Source organism: Anastrepha ludens, chromosome 6 (assembly GCF_028408465.1).
Source record: "Anastrepha ludens isolate Willacy chromosome 6, idAnaLude1.1, whole genome shotgun sequence".
NCBI classification, from domain to species: domain Eukaryota; kingdom Metazoa; phylum Arthropoda; class Insecta; order Diptera; family Tephritidae; genus Anastrepha; species Anastrepha ludens.
This window is the reverse complement of record NC_071502.1, coordinates 62,359,621-62,378,410: the sequence shown is the minus strand read 5'-3', so window position 1 is coordinate 62,378,410 and position 18,790 is coordinate 62,359,621. Positions and strand designations below refer to the sequence as shown.

Genomic DNA, 18,790 nt, shown 5'->3' with positions numbered 1-18,790 from the left:
TATACAGCCGCTTGTAATCAACTGAAATCAGCTAGACAAAATTTGTTCATTAAAATATTAGGTGCGCAACTAAGTGCTCGCTATTGCTCATCGCTGGCTACTACTTTTTCCCATCTTTCTGGTAGATCTCGTATACCGCCGCGGTAAAACTGTTCACCTTTGGAGGCTATCCACGGATCAAGCCATTTTTGGATGTCTTCGTATGAGTGGAACTGCTGGTTAGCTAGACCATGTGCCATCGATCAGAGCAGGTGATAATCGGACGGCGCAATATCTCGAGAATATGGCGGGTGAGGTAGGATTTCCCATTTCAGTGCTTCCAGGTAGGTTTTAACGGGTTTGGCAACGTTGATTTTATAGATAATTAATATAAAATTTGAAGTACATGCAAAAGCCAATATGTTAAAGAATATCCCTGTAAAATTTTAAGTTGATATTTTGATAACTTTTTGAGCAATATTCGACAGCGAAGAAAAAAATTTATTTTGAGAAAATTAATCGCGTTTTTCTTTCGACTTTCATCATTTCACTGACTTTAAAGGGACTTTTTAGACATTTTATTAAGCTTAAAACATTGAAAAGATATTCTTTAGATTGTAAATGAATTTTTAAAGCAAAAAAATAAAATGGAAAATTTGAAAGTGCTGGAGGAGCCAACCCCCATTTTATAATTTTATTTAAAAATTTTAACATCCAACGAAAAGTGAAAACGCAAAACCCTTCAAGGAATATTGAAGGTTCTCTACCTATCTGTTCCAGTATATCTAGACATTCAATGATACCACAGACAATGCCATAGGTAAATATCAGTGAGTGTATTATACGCTCTGAAAAAATTAATTTGCAGGGTTTAAATGTTTATGCATCATTGCTTCGTTTTCAATATTTTTAAAGTTCTGTAAAACATCATTTCCTTTAGTCACATTTACTTCTGAGAACAAGAAATTTTCATTTCGATCCTTTAGTAAGACTGCATAGAACTTTAATTTTAACAATAAAAAAATATATATTTTTCTTTGCTGAAATAATTAATACTAAATGTTAAATGTACAACAAAAATAATTTGTTTCAATAATTTAAAAAAAAAAAAACGTTCCTGGAATTTTTCACTAATACTACGGAATTAGTACGGCCCTGGCAGATGGGCTGCTTGTGTCCAAATTTTGTAGTGCTAAATATTGCCCTCGTTAGGCAATAGAAAGCCACCGAGTGTATGTCTGCCATGAAAGGGCTCCTCATAAAAAACAACCATTTGCCGTTCGGAGTCGGCTTAAAACTGTAGGAGGGGGAGTTCGGCCAAATTCTTAACAGAAATATACGCGCCAATTATTATATTATTAACTATTCAAGGGATCATTTGGCCAATTATAGTAAAAGCTATTTGTGTAGAAAGCATTGTTATGCTTTTGAAAAACTTCAGCAGCAACTTTTCCCACGTGAAAAAAGAGATTAATGTGTGATATCAATTTTTCTAAATACAAAGATAACTTAACCCAATATGATATACGTATAAAAAACTAACAAATAAATAAACGTAACATATGATTTTCCAAACACAAGGGGGCGCAAAATTAATCTTCCCGCTTTGTTTTTAAATAACTTTTCCACTAAATAAAAACAAAGGTTTTGAGTGATGGAAATATTTATATTGACCTCTATGCACTCCATTGTCTGTTTGTATACTGCAGCTGTCTAGTTCACAAGTGTCGAAAATGACGAAAATGATGTACCACGCCATTTGCAAAAATTATAAATCTTCGATAAGGTCATTAATTTTGTACCACAGTTATGCTCAGTTTCACCCATAAATCTTCAAAAGTTGTACAATTTCAGTATGAAGCTTTGCTATTTTAAATTTTAATTTAAAATTGATTAGTGAAATCGAGTATTAGTATTACATTTTTTAAGGCAAATTAAACCAAGTCTTCAATAACTAATTCTGCCAATCAGTTATCTCACGACAACGACAATTTGCTTGGGGCACTCTCAGATATGTCACTCGGAATCAAGCCATGCAAATGCATTAATTAAAATTGCGATTTAAAACGAACTTAGCGGAATATTAGGGAGCAAAGAAATACACGCAGAAAGCATTACACAATTTATATAAAGTAGTGCTTCCTGCACTTCCTGCTTCCTCCACTCAAGTTAGCGTAGAGCACGTTTTCTCAACGTTAAAATACTTATACATACATAAGGCCGAGTTGCATGGACAGCTTCATTACGGCTTGCTTATAAGTAATGCTTTTATGTTCACAGCGTTTTATTAGATATTGTTTATCATTCCTTGTTACATTTGTAAATATTATATAACTGAGCATATTTTATCAAGTAAACTAAACGAAATTTTTAAAGTTAACATTTTTTGATAATTATTGAAATGAAATGATACAATTTTTTTTATTGGATAATTTACAAAATAAAATTATTCAACCAATTATATATTTTCTGTTCATTTTGTTGTACTCCTCTTGCCTTAAGATAATTTAGTACATACACTTTTTAAGCGCTTGGTTAATTTGGAAATATGAAAATGAAATTTTATTCGTTATTGTCTCATAGCTTATTCACCACTGATTCATTATTTTATCAAAATATCGCATTTGCATACATACATACGCACAAGTATATGTACAGTGTCAGAAAATTTGTGAAAAAAGATTGCGCTTCTTATGAATTCTACTGAAGGGATGCAGGAATTTCGACCCCTCTTCCTTATGGCATATTCTTCAAGAATCAACCATCCAATTGAGCTTCTGCGGCAGCACATAAAAAAATTGTATTAATCGAATCGGTCGCAAATTCGAAATTAGAAACAGATGATATGATGAGCATCAACGCTCCAGTTCTCAAACCGAATTGAGTTGAAAAGAAGTTTATTTTGAGTTAAATTTCTTGTATATGTACATTTGAGGCAAAAAAGTAAGTAAATAAGAAATAAAAAAATGTTTGTGCTTTAAATTTTAATTTAAAAGTTTTACTTTCACGCGGACTATTAAATACTTTCAAACAATTTTGGGCATCACCTTTTTGATTGAAATTATATAGGTAGATTAATGGATATTATACAATAGTATCATATTTGCCTATTAAAAAAGAAATGTTAGACAAAGGATCATACAGGGAAGCCTACGTCTTTCTCATTCTAAAATCACTTTGGATTACAAAATAATTTTTTTAAGCTTAAAATAGTTAAAACGTTTTTTTACTTACACTTTTTTGCATCTCCATTTTTTTCAAGTTCTACGTTATTGGTTTGTAAATTTCCATCACCACCATCAATTCATACTTTGGCAGCCACTGTGCAACTAAATATGTGTGTGTGAATAAAAATGACTCAAACTTTTTCGCAGATAACTTAAATATATAATGTGGCACAGTTGCAACAGGCGCCTCTTTAGCTCAGTGGCAGAGCACTGGTCTTGTAAACCAGGGGTCGTGAGTTCAATCCTCACAGGAGGCATGTGAGAACGAGTTAGCTCCCAGACTCATATTTTTTACATACATATCCACTAAACAAGGAGACACATACACATACCTGTGAACGGCCATTTTCCCTGATTTTCATTAAAATTATTTTAAATGAAGAAGTTAATATATTTTTTTCAAAATTGGCATACAGTTTATTTGTGCATTAAAGTAATATACATTTTTTTTTTATTAATATATTTAAAATGGCGGATGTACACTCAATTCTTCCAGGAAGGTCGCAGCGGGGCTTCTCAATCGGCGGGCATTGTAGCATTGGTGTCAGTGACCTGAATACAAAAAACAAAAAATCTTTTTTGTTTATTAATGTCATAATTTCTATATGAATTAAAAAAAATGGGGGGGAAAAATTAACGGAATAAAATGCTTCACAAAAAAAAAAACATGAATGTTAGAACGAATTTTCCTACTATTTTTGCTTCGAAAAAATTATTTTTTACGTTCTAAAAGTTGTTTGACATATTCTTAAAGGATTATATTAACATTTTATGAAAAAAATATGTTTTTTTTTCAAAATTTTAAAGGTATCTGTCCCCCTAAGTAATTATGTAGGCATATATGGGTTTCTAACGCTGGAAACACTAAACCGCAAAAAAACCCCCCTCTACCGCGCAGCTGACTATTTTTTTTAATTCTACTAAATGCCATGAAAAAAATTTCAGCCAGTATAAAATGAGTTGGTAGAAATTTTTTTTAGACACGTTTCGTACCCTCCCACAATCACACCCACCGCGGGTGCGCCAGCTGACGTTCCCTTTCGTTATTCATGAAAGCTAAATCACAAGTATAGTCAAGAATTTAACGGTATAAAAACGCAGTCCAAAATCGACCCCTGACTCCGGGACTATTTGTAATCAGTAGCCATTGAAACTTGCAAGTTTTGTGTTCGCCTAGAAATTTTCAAAGATCTCTTTGAAGGAGAATATTTCCAAGCTATTAAGAAATTCTTCGCTTGGTAGTTCTTGCTGGCTGATGGATTAACGGTATGGCGGCTCGGCATATTGGATGGTAGATTGCCAACGTCTACTATGATAAATGGTTTGCCTTATTGTAAATCTTGTATTCTATCATTCCTGGCCACAGCATCCTTCTATTTTCGTAGCCTACCACTATTTGTTGCAATTGTGTTACTTTCCTTTTGTCCTCCACAATTCAATACCGCTCTCCTGATATAATAAGTTTTTATAGAAAACAACGTAGAGGTCACAAATTATTAAGCAAAATGTTCAATTAAAATTCGAGAACACATATACATATCGTTGTTTGTAAACAAAAGCAAAAGAACAAAACTCTTATATAAATAATCAAATCAGCTGATTATATCAAATTCAGTGAAGCCGGGTTGGGGCATACGCAGTAGGCAATCTTCAGCTTCCCTCAACCGTGGAACGTCGTAGCTAACATTTTTAATGGACTTATTAATGACTTTTATAGATGCAATATTTCACTTGATCCGCAAAATGTGTATAATAAAAAAATTTATTTTATTATTATTAAAAAAAAAACGAACATATACATGTCGACTCATTTGACCTTAATCTCATGTATTATAAAATATAATTCAACAATTTTTCTTTTCGTACTTCTGCAATGTTTAATCGATTTTATGCAATTTGACAGAGATGGACTATGTCTGGCATTGTCTTGCCAGTTATCAGTTTTAGTCGTAGGAATTTTGTCGATTAACACATCGCCAATCAAAAACACTATCAAAGAAAACTTTTGCAACTAAATCGAAACAACATAAACTGCAGAAATAAAATCTTGGGATTAACATTTAAAACAGCAAACTCGTTTCTTGATCTATTTTTATAGTTCAAATTGTCGAGAATAGTTCCGCAAGATTCCAGCAGACAAGCGGGGTGGAGGTTCTTCAAGCGTAAGACCTTGAAAATGGTTTCAGTGTCAGCGATAGCCACATACATTTGGAGTGATTCATGGTTTATGATCAAAGTAAAAGTCCAGTATTTAGTAGTCTTAATCCATAACCTAGTTATAACTAGTAAATTTCTTAATTTTGAAGCAGCTTTTAAAGGAAAAGAACAAATTTTCATTGAATTTTAGCTTTTCAAAAGTTGCAACAACAAAATACAATAATTTTCGGGATCAACAATAGTGATGCCCTGTGAGTCGTGTCATGTACAATTTACGGTATTTCGCCGGAAGCGTAGCTGTGCGGATTGCAAGTGTGTAGATAATTATTTTTAGTTAGTAATTGTATTTTTGGTAACTAATATCAATAATCTTTTTGGCAAAAAGACGATTTTATTGCAGCAACTGCTTATCCACAACAAAACGTCGCACAGCCAGCAATGTTCATATTTCCTCCGGAGTGCAATTGTGCAAGCGATGTGTGATTTTCGCAAAGCGCCCTTTGTTACGCACGGATTTGCTACAATTGAAACCCAAAGATCTGATTTTCTACCTACAATCCAAACACATTTCAACAACTGGCTGTGTGGAAAAGGATGAATTGGTTGGTTTGGTGTTGACGCATGTACATCAAGTTGATGCGACAGCTGACAAATCGGATAATGGAGGTGCGCGCAGTCCCACAGATCCATCTTCAAACTCGTTTGATAGTTTAAAACAGACGTGCCAAAACTTTTTTACAAGTATTACTGAAAATATTAGTGACTCTCTGAATTCGTTCGACAGTAAAAGCTCAGCGAAAGTTGGCGAAGAGACCAGAGGTGATTCACGTTCTGGACGAGGTTCAACAGACAGCGCAACTATACATATTTCCGATCAGCCCACAGTGTCAACCAGAGAAATTCCCACTTATGCTAGTTTTCAGCAGCAAACCCATAATAACTGTAATAACTATCAACCAACGACAACAACAAATAGACCATCGACAACACCGCTAACAACAACAACTAGTGTGAGTGCTGCATCCCCCACATTGGTAAGTAGCAGCACATCATCTGTAACTACCAAAGGTAGCAGTCAGACTTCTGCAAGTCCTGAAATAAGTATTAGCTCACTTGATCGGGCGGAGGGGGTGGAGAATCCGCTTGCTACGTCTTTGAATAGCCAGCGCATTGGAATTACTCGCCAAGAAGCTGGTGAAGAGAACTCTGACTGTGAATGTTCAGATGACGAATTGCTAGCGACATTCAGTGGTCGCTCGTTACCAAGAAAGAACGATGTTGAAGTTATAAATAAAAATACGCTTAAACCTGTTGAGCCAGATGAACGCATCGGCAATAAATCAAGAGCCAGTACAGACATAAACTGCGCTGAAATGTCTTCGCAATCGTCATTCGAAGAATTGGGGGCTATCGGTGGTATATCGGATGAGAGTAAAGCTGCAACTGACACTAACAGTAGTAATATGGATCAATGGCAAATCTTAGACAATGCTACGCTCCAAGCCTTGGGAAGTCCTGTTGGCGAGCAGAGTTTAACGGTGGCGTGTATTCCAACAGCTCCCGCATCAAACAGTAATGTGATTAATGTGGACACTGCAGAAGATTCATCAAAAGATCTGCAGGTGGCAGTTCCATTTTTACGGCAGGAACAAGCGCCACCGCAGTCTCCTTCTACACCTCAACGCGTGAAGAAAATAACGCGTCGTCGTTCGGACAGTTACCTTAACAGACAACGTCAGCGGCCAACCAGTGAAGACGATTCTCCCACAGGTAACTCGGCACGTAAAGCACTAATAACGTTGCACGAACAAGTTGTGGAGTCAGCAGATGATGCAGGTGAGACTGATTTGCGAGAAAAACATACTACTTCAAGAGGTGCTGGTAGCTGCCATCGCTGTGGCAAGCATAAGGCATCTCTGCGTAAACAGGTGGAAAAGATGCGTCGGCATTTGGAAAGTGCTCAACTTTCTGAACCAGAGATTAAAAAAGAACTTCAAGATTTTCTCAGTTATCTTGAGCAGCGCACTAAGTCAATGGATTACTCAGATACGGAGACTGTGGGATCATCATTGAGCGGAAGAAATGTCACACAATCTCCGGAACACCAGCAATCACAATCACAACAGCAGCATGTGTGGGATGATGCAAGCATGCCACATTGGGAGTATCAGTTGGACAACAATGAGGGTATTCATGTGTACGCAGGCTCAACGACAGAAATGAGCGATTACAAACGTCAATCATCTCGTTTTATTAACCTCGATGACTTCGAAACTATGTAAGTTATTATAAATATATATAACGGGGCAGAATATAGTAATACAGGAATATCGATATTATATATTAAGTGTGTTAGTAGATACATATCTTTCAATAAGTAGCAATAAGATAATGATTTTAATATGGTTCTTGCAGTAAGGACCTTGAAGCCTTATCGGTGAAGCAGCTCAAAGAGGTTTTAATGCTAAATCGAGTTGATTATAAAGGGTGCTGCGAGAAGCAAGAACTACTAGATCGAGTTCAACGTTTATGGAAGAACCTCAAGTCGGCACCAGGTGCGACTAAAATTTTTGTTTATGTGATGTATTCCATATTTTTCTTATTTCTTTGCGTTTTCAGGAGTCGATAAATTGCCAACCGATGAGCTCTGTAAGATTTGCATGGACGCACCGATTGAGTGTGTTATTCTTGAATGTGGACACATGGCCACTTGCACCAGTTGTGGAAAGGTCCTTAGCGAATGTCCTATTTGTCGTCAGTATATTGTGCGTGTGGTGCGTTTCTTTCGTGCGTAATTAAATGGTGAGGATGTGGAATAATTGAAAACAGAGTTATTTTTTGTCATTAAAATACACTTTCATTACTTTCATTTTTTAGTCACCAATCTTCGCCGCATAGCAGAATTTAAAGTTAAATTGCCTGGAATTTAGTTTATTGAAAAGCAGTACAACATAGGCAAGTGAATGCTGCAATGGCGAAAAAATTTCAAATAACCAAAACAGAATAAAGTATGATGGTAGAAGCGGGCGTTCCTTGCTATCCCGCTGTCATGTTTTCCATAAATCCGGATGTACATTTTAGAAACCGCTAATATAGTGTAAAATAATAGTAACAACAATCACTTTTTCAATGTCTTTTTTATAATTTAAAATTTTAAGTATAAAGTATTTTTTGTGAATTAGTTCCTTTTTATGTTAAAATTTTTATTATTTTTTAATTGTTTTGGAATTTTTACATGATTAGATTAACCTATTAATTTTGTTGTTGTGTGTTCGGCTTTCAATGCATATATTTTGAACACTAATTTTTTATATATATATATTTGCTCAGCAAACAATTGTCCGAATCCCATGAATGCAGTGCAAAATAAAATAAGAGTCTTACCATTAAATGGCAGTGCACTCCTTGTGATGTCAAATGAAATAATATGTACTTTTATATGTCCTATATCTACATATATATTTTTAGTTAGGACGTAAAATGTAGTCAGTCAGTATCTTGTTAATAATAACTTTTCTGCAATGTTTATGTACAAATGTACATATGTACATACATACATATATGAATTCAAAAATGTAGAAGTACAACTCTCTTTTGTGTAATCAATGAACTAATTGAAAACATTCCCGATAGTTCTAGTATATGCGATACAATACAATACAATAAATTAACATAGAAACAAAATAAAAAATATAAAACACTTACTTACGTACATAAATAATTCTTATTGTAATGACAATGTAAAAATGCGATACATACAATAAATACATATAACTGATTATATTATATTTAGATTATGATTGATGCTTCTAATGGATTTTAATATTATTTCAATTCACCGTCAGTGAATTTTAACTTATAATTGGAAGTCCGTACAACTTACGAGTACTATCAATTATTTATTTTGAAAAAAATTGATTTTGAGTAACACTTCCACATTTTTGGAAGTATTGTTTTCGTACCTTATACCAGTTTTGGAAAGGAGTTTTTAGTTGTATATAATGTTAAAATACAGTGCACTCGCGATAACTCGAACTAATTAAAACAGGCGCTGTTCGATTTATCGAATTTGTTCGACTTATCAATTGAGTGTGCTATGTTAAAAAAACAGTCATCGATATCGATTTTTCGATCGATTGTTGAAAATGGAAGCCAGTAGAAAATTTCTGTAGCATAGTTTCGTTATACGAATTACATTTTGGTCCATTGGCTGGATCAATGGTGTCACATTCGGCGGCATAAACATAGTTAAAATTAAACCATCCTCGGACTTTAATTCGATTTCGTTGGGATGTGATGGGGCATTATCAATTAGAAGAAGAGCCTTCTCAGGTAGTCCCCATCTTTCAAATTTTTTCTTACCTAATTATTAAAGTCATTTAACTTGGTTAAAAAAATTGTTTTAATGAATCTGGATTTTACCTGCGGCACGAACGAATTATGAAACCAGTCTTTGAAAATCGCCGAAGTCATCCAGGCTGATTTGGAATTTTTGTACTCCACAGTTAAAATTTTTGAAAACACAAGGATTTCTTGCTTTGTCAATAACGAGAAGTTTAAGCTTATGGTTGCCGGTAGCGTTAGTGCAAGCCATAAATTGCCTTATCTTTCTTTTTTATAAGACTTATGGTGGACTTGGCTACCCCATATTCCTTCGCTAGAGAAGTAACACTACGTCCACGTTTAATTTTGTTAAGGACTTCAGCCCTCTCTTTTAATGTTAAACACTTCAACCTTTTACGATCCATTACTCACGTTCACTGATATACTACAAATGACAAATTTAAAGCAATTTGGTCAATGCAAGATGTTGTTCCCAGAAAACTAACGGGATATTAACGCCGAAATATTCATATGGACAATACACTAGTATACATATAATTTATATACATATACTATTACATATGTATCTATGTACAAAATGTACATGTTTGAAAAGAATGTGTGTACAAATAAATTTGTTTTTTTGTTCGAGTTATAGCGCTTTTTTATTGTTCGAGTTACAAAGAAGTCAATAGGGGAAAAAATGTGTTCGAGTTAGCACGTCGTTCGACTTAGCGGCTATTCGAGTTACCGCGAGTGCACTGTATATTGTACACGGAAATATTTTTTTCTTGTAGTTTCCAAAAAGATCGTTTGTTGAAACCTTCTGGATAAAGTGCTGAAGTATTTAAATTTTTGTCCGGCCTACTCTAGCATAAACGGCGTGTGGATAGAACACCAAACTTCTTTAAGAGAGATTCAGTGCGGTGTTTTTGTCTTATTCGTTCGTTTAGATCATGACGAAACCAGATATATTGCGTTATTAAATTTAGCTGACTTTGCACCAGAAAATTTTGATGCCTATGCCTATTTTTTAACAAACATCTTATCAATAACTAGCAAACCCGGCCCCCTTCGCTGGGCACACTAAAATAGAATAGATATGGTTTAGAACAGAAAATATATGATTTTCATATTATTTATTTCTTTATTCTTTATTCAAGCGCTTTGGCATAAACAATATTTTTTGTTTTTCTATTTGTTTTTGAGTAAATATAAAATATAAATTGAAAATCAGGAAAAAAGAAGATTGTTTTTAAATTTCAAATCAACGCATATGAATAAACAATCGTCTTTTTTCCTGATCATCCATGAATTTTTCGTTTCAATTTATATGTTTTATTAAGCATTGGAGCTTTTTTAACCATTATCCATTTATATTTTTCAAAAAAAAAAACGAAAAAAATTGTTTTTTCCACGAACACATAATTTCATTCGGATTTCACATTAAATTCTCAAATTTCGTAAGAAATTATTCACTGTTCCAAAATCCACTCCAAAAAAATTCACAAACAATTTTTACATGTTGCACTTACGTTTTTTCCTTATGGCATCCAAATCAGAAAGAAATATTGACACATTGTAACTCACACTGTCAATTTGACAGTTCAGTTCCGCCCCAAGCGTTAAAAAAGTAAGCGACATTATGGCTGGCTCAAAAGAACGCTGTACCCGTTGCCACTGCTCCGAATTACAACCAAACTTTACGAAACCCATTTTCAATACTTACTTAATAATGTGCATAAGTTTGGTTTAATTCGGTGCAAAGACACGGCGGGTCCACGTTTTGGCATATATTTCGAGACCCTAGTCATCAATAGGTATGAAAATTACCCCGAATTAAAGCACTTATCAACAGCTTTCATTTGATACCCATATTGTACATACACAATCAAAGGTTACCCGGGTATCCACCTATATCTCGAGACCCCAGTCACGGAGCGGCATGAAAAATACTCTGTACTAAAGCATTCACCAACAGCTTCAATTTGATATCCATATTGTACAAACACATTCTAGGGTCCACGTTTTGGTCTCTATCTCGAGACCCTAGTCACGGAGCGGCATGAAAAATACTCTGAACTAAAGCATTCACCAACAGCTTCCATTTGATACCCATATTATACATACACATCCGAAGGTTACCCGGGTCCACGTTTTGACCTATATCTCGAGCCCTATCCACCAATAGGTATCCAAACTATACGGAAACCATCTTCAATACCTTCTTAATAATGTGTGTAAGTTTGGTTTAATTCGGTGCAGACACGGCCGGTTAGCGAACACACACAAAAAGTTGACTTTATTTTATATATAAGATTTTTTTCAGTTTGTGTCCGAAAAATCCAAATATCTTACGGAACCCTATTTTTTCCAAAATAAAATGTAATCCATGTTACTCTTGGATAATGTAGTTTTCGAATGGTCAAAGAATTTTTAAAATCGGTCCAGTAGTTTTTGAGCCTATTCGTTACAAACAAACAAACAAAGTTTTCCTCTTTATAATATTAGTATAGATATAGATATCACCTGTATACAAAGTATTGAGCACAGTTTTGAGTTTTACAATCCATTAATTACTGATATACCTATATACACATCCTTTATTTAAACTAATATTATAGCGAAGACGCGTTTCGTTTTTAACCGTACGTTCCATTAAAAAAAAACTTGTATGCCACAGAAGGACGACATGAATCGAATTTTCTATTATATTGCTGTCCGATTTCATTACTTTTCAAAATAGATTAGTATCATATTATTAAGGTGACGTGTTTATACATCAACGTTCTCTGTATACAACTATCAACAGGCATGAGGACCCCACATTCGTTCCCACCACAGTCGGTTCTACGTTACCGGAATGACCCGGATTTATATCCGACCAATGACTGTCACTTCAGGCCGGCGGGCCAATTAAAAGGTCAAAAAAATCGATTTTTCGAGCAGCCGTGCGCTTATTGTTGTAGTTTGAAGCGCGTTTTCTCGGCTTTTCATTTTCACGATTTTACCTAATTTATGTACACGATTGCAAAAAAACTAAACGAGCTATCCATTTCATTCAAAATGCGTTATCTTCAGTATTGTTTTCTCTTCTATGTGAACTAAAAAAAACATCCAAAAACTTTTTTTAAGCGACTTTTTTACCCAGTTGAAGAGGTTTTTTTTTCTTGAAAAACCACTTTTTTTTCTACCTTCCCCAAAAATTCGAATTTTACGTGTTTCTCCCAATTTTCTTAGTTCACATCGAAGATAATTACATCAAAATTAATAAAAATTTTTTTTTTTTGTTTTCAGATGAAAATTGCAAGTTGTATCTTGTACAGAAGTTGGATACTTCAGTGGCAAGGCGCTCTGGGAATCTATTGATAACTCGGCTTACAATATATTGTTGGAGATCGTACAAATTTTTTTTTTTTTAGTTCAAATATATATTAAACTATCCCCAAAACTTCATTTGGCTAATTGTTTTTTTTTCTCATCCTACAACGCATCGCGAAAACTACTGAATTTAGGACATCTAATTGGCCCGCCGGCCTTCAGCGGCATTCCCCATATATGGGGAATTTTTATGCTGCTACAACAACAACAACGAGGACCCCAATTTTGTTTTAACTAAAATTCCTATTTGCACTTTTTTCTTTTCTAGTATATTGGGACAGCTAATTTATAAATTTGGGTTACTTTGTATAAATTATAATATATATTTATGTACTTATGATAAAACAACTAAAGTCGCCTTAGTACTTTTTAGTCAAATACTTAGTTTTACTCGAATATTTAATTGAACAGTCTTAATAAAAATTCAATTCAATAAAAGTTCAGCAAAACCTCCTAATAATAGGTTTACATATATCTAATAGATTATCTACTTTTTCGCGCTTAACTCAAAATCTGTAATTAAAAAGCGCGATTTCCCATACAAAATTTCTGTCCCAAAATCTGAGATTATAAAATAATCCTAGATAATAACCATGATTCAATAATAAAAGGTTTGCTCAATAAGCAGCTTTCTCGTTCCCTCTTGACAAATCAGCTCCCTTAGCAAGACACTGGGTTGCTAGCTCTAGAAATTTTGAGTAAAAGCGGAGGAAAAGTAAAATTTATACAAAAACATTTCATTTTCAAAATAGTCTGCTTACGAGCAACAACCCGCTAAAGAGTTTTTATCGGTATGTCAAGGACTATGGTAGTATGACATGGAATACATGCCGCTTAAGTCAGGACATGATAGTGTAATTGAGGCAATCCGAGATCGATAAAAGGAGAATTTAAAAAGCTTTATTTCTTCTTATGTGGTGATTTAGAAGGAATTCATGTTTTGAAAAGAGCATTTCCCAAAGAGCTACGACAGGGAGAATAATGGGATAGTGCCGACGGAATCGATAACATTAGAGACCTGATTATAAGAAAGTTGATATTGACGGAACTTGTTTTCAATGGATGGATGAAGTGTCCAGAAGAGGCTTAGCGTAGTACTGCCGTTCGGATTCAGCTTAAAACTGTAGGTCTCTCCATTTGTGGAACAACATCAAGACGCATGTCACAAATAGGAGGAGGATCTCGGCCAAACCCCTGACAGAATTGAACCCGCCAATTATTTATTTATTTTTAATGAAATAGTTTCATATTGGCGAAACTTTACAACTTCGCTATCGGTTTTAAATTTAAAAATTAATTCACAAAATAAAATCTTGGATTTAGTGAAATAATTTCTTGTTTTAATATCAGATTTGGCAATTTCCGCTAATGGCTTCTATTTGTACCATTATGTAAATTCAAATATTAATTAAAATTTATTTTTTAAACCGTTCGCTGTTTGCTTCCATTAAAGTAAAAAAATACTTTTTTGCTACCATTTTTACCAAAAAGTATTTAATTTGTTCCCCTTTATTCACCTTCTTAAATACAACCTTTTGTAAGGGAGTGTCAAAAATCGAATGTCACTAGTGAGCAAACCTTCAATAATTGAATCATGGATAATAACGATACTTTTTGACATACAACCCTGTGTTTTCTGTGTTATCCATAATTATTATTACGAATGTAAGGAGAAACATCAAAATAAAAACTAAATAAAATGAATGCCGGCAAAGAAAACAGGTCTATTAACACAATTATAGTACAATTTTTGTTAAATATTATTAATTACATATGGATTCATTTTACAGAAAAAAAGCGTGTGTCCATAAATGTTTTGTCCTCTTATTACTTATTATAAAATGTAATATAGAATATCTCATGCGCATTGCTGCCATAATTTTTTGCAACCTCAGTAAACGTCGTTTACGGATTTCCTCCAAGTGTTTATTATTAGCAGCCAATTGCGCAATTAAATTAGCTATTCCTTCTTTTTGTTTTTTCTTCATATCGTCAATAATAATTAAATAAACCAAAAACACCGAAATATTCCACCAAAATAATTTCTATGAAGGAAAACCTCTCAAAGCAGTATTGATAGCTGATTGTTAATTTTGCAGGTAATCTGCCACATGTGAACGGGTAGATTAATTTGGTGGATTTATAGGTGATTAATGCATATGACATATGCCATGTGTGAACGTACTATAACTCCCAATCCATAATTAAAAAGCGACATTAACTACACAAATCCGAAATCCGAGATTATAAATATACTTTTAGCTGTATTACCCTGTGCTCTCTGTGTTATCGATAATTTTTGACGTGATAACGTCTTATAGTTCGATGTAGCCGGTTGCACGCACCAAAAAATACGTCGTTATCTTGCTCATGCATCGTTATCTTATTCATGCGTCGTTACCTTGCTTGAACTGCAAGTGAGAGCGCGGAACGAATGACAAAGAGGCACAATCGGCCCCCGCGTTCGGCAACGTTCGACATCTGGCTCTGTCCTACTTGAGTGAGCATATATATGTATGTATATGCGCATTTGTATATAAATTCACATACTTGTATTTGCATATGCCTTCTTCCTGTGTGCATGGTAATGAATCATTTCTCTGTTGAGAATAGGACGATGATAGGAAAAGTAGGAAATGAAAGCGAGTGTAATGTGTCTTGAAAAAGTCAAATCGATGATGGTGCCTCTTAGTGTTGTTGACTTATTAACGTCTCATGCACAATCGAAATTGAACATATCTTTCATGAATTTGATAAATGTTTCGTAATTTTTCACGTAAATGTAACTTGATCAATTCCATTGCGATTCCATTTACCTCCTCCCATACAAAATACCTATCAAACAAATAAAATTAAAATTTCCTTTTGAAAATTGCAACCATTCTATCAGTATTTTCTTAAGCTAAATACACACCAGGCAACCGTTGCAGCAGCACGGCCATGTTGAAGCAACCGTTGCCTAGTGTGTAGCTGTGTTGCCAATTGATTTTCGTGTTGCTGCAACCGTTGCCTGAAATATCAAATAAATTTGATTTTTGGGATAGGTTGCTGCAACCGTCGCTTCGTGTGTATCATTGTTTACTGCTTTTACTCGTTCAATTCGTTGAAAACAAGGGAAGAAGAAGGCTCGTGCGGAGTAAAATAAAGTGAAATAGGAAAAAATGACAATTGAAAATAATGAAAATTATGTTAATTTTAGTAGTGAAAAATATTAAAATAAAGTCGAAAATTCCAAGTCCGCAAAAGAGTTTCCTGTTGCAAGATACCGCAAAGTTATTGCCAGTCTAATTTCTGCTGATATTGCCTCTCTCATTATGGTATCTTGTTTCGTTATTTTGGCCTTTACGAAGTCCAACAATTTCCAAACAGGGCTTCGTCCATCCTCATGTAATTTTTATAGTCCGCTGGCTCATTTTCCTTCAGTTCTTTCAGCAGCCTCTCGTTCGAAAATTCGATTTTTTTTAAAAGCCGATTTTTGAACCAAAATTTCTTTCTCTTCTTTTGTTGCATCTCTTCTTCCTCATTTTCGTACAAAAGTTCGTCCATTATAATAAGAGAAGTAATTTTACGTATTTCGACGATCATTTAAAAAATTGAATTTTACGTATCTTCCGCTTGTACCTTTCCTGCACCACAGTTATACACAATACTGAGATTGAAGCAACGGCCGCAACGTGTTTCTTAATCAAAGGCAACACGTTGATTCAACGGTTGCCTCGTGTATATCTAGCTTTATGACGCTGTCACGTTAAACTATCGTCAGTAAACCGACTTTACAGACAACCTCTTTTTATTACAAATGTAAGGAGAAACGTAAAAGTAACCACGAAATAAAATAAAAAAAGTATGCCGGCAAAGAAAAAAAGTTTGTAGACATAATTGTAATAAAATTGTTGGTAATATATTATTAATTATGCAGTAATATTACAGAAAATACCGGTGACCATAGATGCTTTGGTCTATTATTGCTTATATTATAAAATGTAATATAAAATTTCGCTTGCAAACTGCTATCAACATTTTTTGCAACCTCTGTAGACGTCGTTTACGGATTTCCTCCAACTGTCTATTACTATATTATAAATAAACCGAAAACAACAACTATCAAACCAATTTCTTGACATCTAATCTTCCATATGTGAACGAGTAGATTAATTGTTGTGGGTTTATTGCTAATCTCTGCATATTTGAATGTACTTTAATTTTCAATTTAAATAGTACCTTTTGTGCAAAACTTAAACTATTGCCATATCTTAAAACTGAAGCCCTTTATTTGCTGTCAAACACATCTGATTTCATTATTGGCCATATTGTATGTGAGTTTATAGTCGGCAATATTAAAAAGATTTAAATGGCTTGCAAAATATTTAATGCCTTTGAAGGGTGTATGGAGGAGTTAGCTTATCAGCGACCAGCGCTGCATGACATGGATCCAGAGGTATTTCCTAGTGGCGCACCTTTCAGCAAATCGTTGATTGAAATTTCTGGTTCATCGGAAGCGGGTAAAAGTATGCTTCTGTGGAGGTTGATGGCGCGTTGCCTCACGCCTACCTATTTTGGTGGTCGCAATTGTGATATTATTTTTATTGATTTACAACATAAATTCGATATGGAACACTTTGCACGACAAATCAAACGTTTGGTGAGTTCTTCTGGAGAACAATATACTACTACTGAATTGGAAGAAGTGGTGGAAAAGTCCCTTGAATCGATACATTTATTGAATTGTTACAACTCAAAAGACTTCGATGTAGCTTTGGAATTTGCAGACGGATTGTTGCTGAAACATTCTGATTGTGCAATGATAGCAATTGATGGATTGGATCGTTTCTATTGGTTGGACACATATGTGCGCCGTATACGTATGCAAACTCATTACCTGCGGAATGTAGAGCGGATACGAAATTTATGTGAGCGCCATGGTGTCTGTTGTGCGTACACTGTTGACACCAACTATTTAGGTGTAAAAAGAGTGGGGGGAGTTGAAGGCAATGCTCCTGGTAACGTTGCATTGAGAACAAATGTGAATGTGGAACACAGGCTTTATTTGCAATTTCGAAAGAATGGCGAGCGTTTTCTTAATGAGAGGCCTGTGGAGATCAGAGATGATGGCTTGCACTTCATAAATACGCAGCAATAAAGTAAAGCGTAAAAAATACTTTAAAAATATGGACAAGAGGAGTACATGCGCCCTGTAAGTGATAATACATGTCTATACGAAACTTGGTTCTCATGCTGGCTTGACTAGTAGGTTTACTGTTGTGACATCATAAAACATCATCCATATGTTTTGGGGAATAGTGCTCGGTCATTACGGTAACGTACAATTGGCTGTCGTGGGAACGATGGTAGGTGGGCACTCATGTTAGCTTTGGCAAGCTTTGTCTGTATTCAAAATGACAAAGGACGACAATAACCGCAAAACATTAATTTCAAAGAATTCAAATAATATGAAAGCATAAGTACTTGTTGAAACTAAAATTTCGACCTTTATGGTGTATATTGGAAAATAGATATCCCACTTTCAAATATAGATATATGTGTATCTAAAACACTTCCATACACTCCTAAACTTGATACATAGCACATAAACTTTGGAATACCTTCTTGACACTGCCTACTTTTATGCATATACTTTGGCTTTATATTAGTATGATCTTAACATTAATGAATTATTAAATTCAAGCAATTATCCGCATTAACCATCTACCTCCATTGAAAAC

At 34.5% G+C, this 18,790-nt stretch overlaps 2 protein-coding genes and 1 non-coding gene across 4 annotated transcripts; all 3 read left to right on the top strand.

Moving 5' to 3' along the window:
- The first annotated feature begins 3,391 nt into the window (after positions 1-3,391).
- Positions 3,392-3,463, top strand: Trnat-ugu (transfer RNA threonine (anticodon UGU)). The gene has a single exon. It is a non-coding gene; the product is annotated as a tRNA-Thr (tRNA).
- A 1,697-nt stretch (positions 3,464-5,160) lies between these two features.
- LOC128866882 (uncharacterized) lies at positions 5,161-9,151 on the top strand. 2 transcript variants are annotated; one of them, XM_054107921.1, is made up of 6 exons: positions 5,161-5,442; positions 5,554-5,675; positions 5,749-7,641; positions 7,779-7,918; positions 7,983-8,165; positions 8,241-9,151. In XM_054107921.1, the coding sequence occupies exons 2-5, from the start codon at positions 5,608-5,610 to the stop codon at positions 8,156-8,158; spliced, it is 2,277 nt and encodes a 758-aa protein (XP_053963896.1). In that variant the 5' UTR covers positions 5,161-5,442; positions 5,554-5,607; the 3' UTR covers positions 8,159-8,165; positions 8,241-9,151. The 2 variants fall into 2 exon arrangements, with proteins under 2 accessions (XP_053963896.1, XP_053963897.1); XM_054107922.1 differs by having other exon boundaries at positions 5,516-5,675.
- An 8,134-nt stretch (positions 9,152-17,285) lies between these two features.
- On the top strand, positions 17,286-18,261 carry LOC128866329 (DNA repair protein XRCC2). Its single transcript, XM_054106960.1, has one exon. The coding sequence runs from the start codon at positions 17,419-17,421 to the stop codon at positions 18,205-18,207; it is 789 nt and encodes a 262-aa protein (XP_053962935.1). The 5' UTR covers positions 17,286-17,418; the 3' UTR covers positions 18,208-18,261.
- Positions 18,262-18,790: the final 529 nt, after the last annotated feature.

Excerpts from the sequence above, each read along its gene's own strand:
- LOC128866882 (XM_054107921.1), top strand. The coding sequence starts at position 5,608 with ATGCCCTGTGAGTCGTGTCATGTACAATTTACGGTATTTCGCCGGAAG. Across the intron at positions 5,676-5,748 it reads CGTAGCTGTGCGGATTGCAA|ACGATTTTATTGCAGCAACT; the intron begins GTGTGTAGATAA and ends TTTGGCAAAAAG. Across the intron at positions 7,642-7,778 it reads CTCGATGACTTCGAAACTAT|TAAGGACCTTGAAGCCTTAT; the intron begins GTAAGTTATTAT and ends TGGTTCTTGCAG.
- LOC128866329 (XM_054106960.1), top strand. The coding sequence starts at position 17,419 with ATGGCTTGCAAAATATTTAATGCCTTTGAAGGGTGTATGGAGGAGTTA.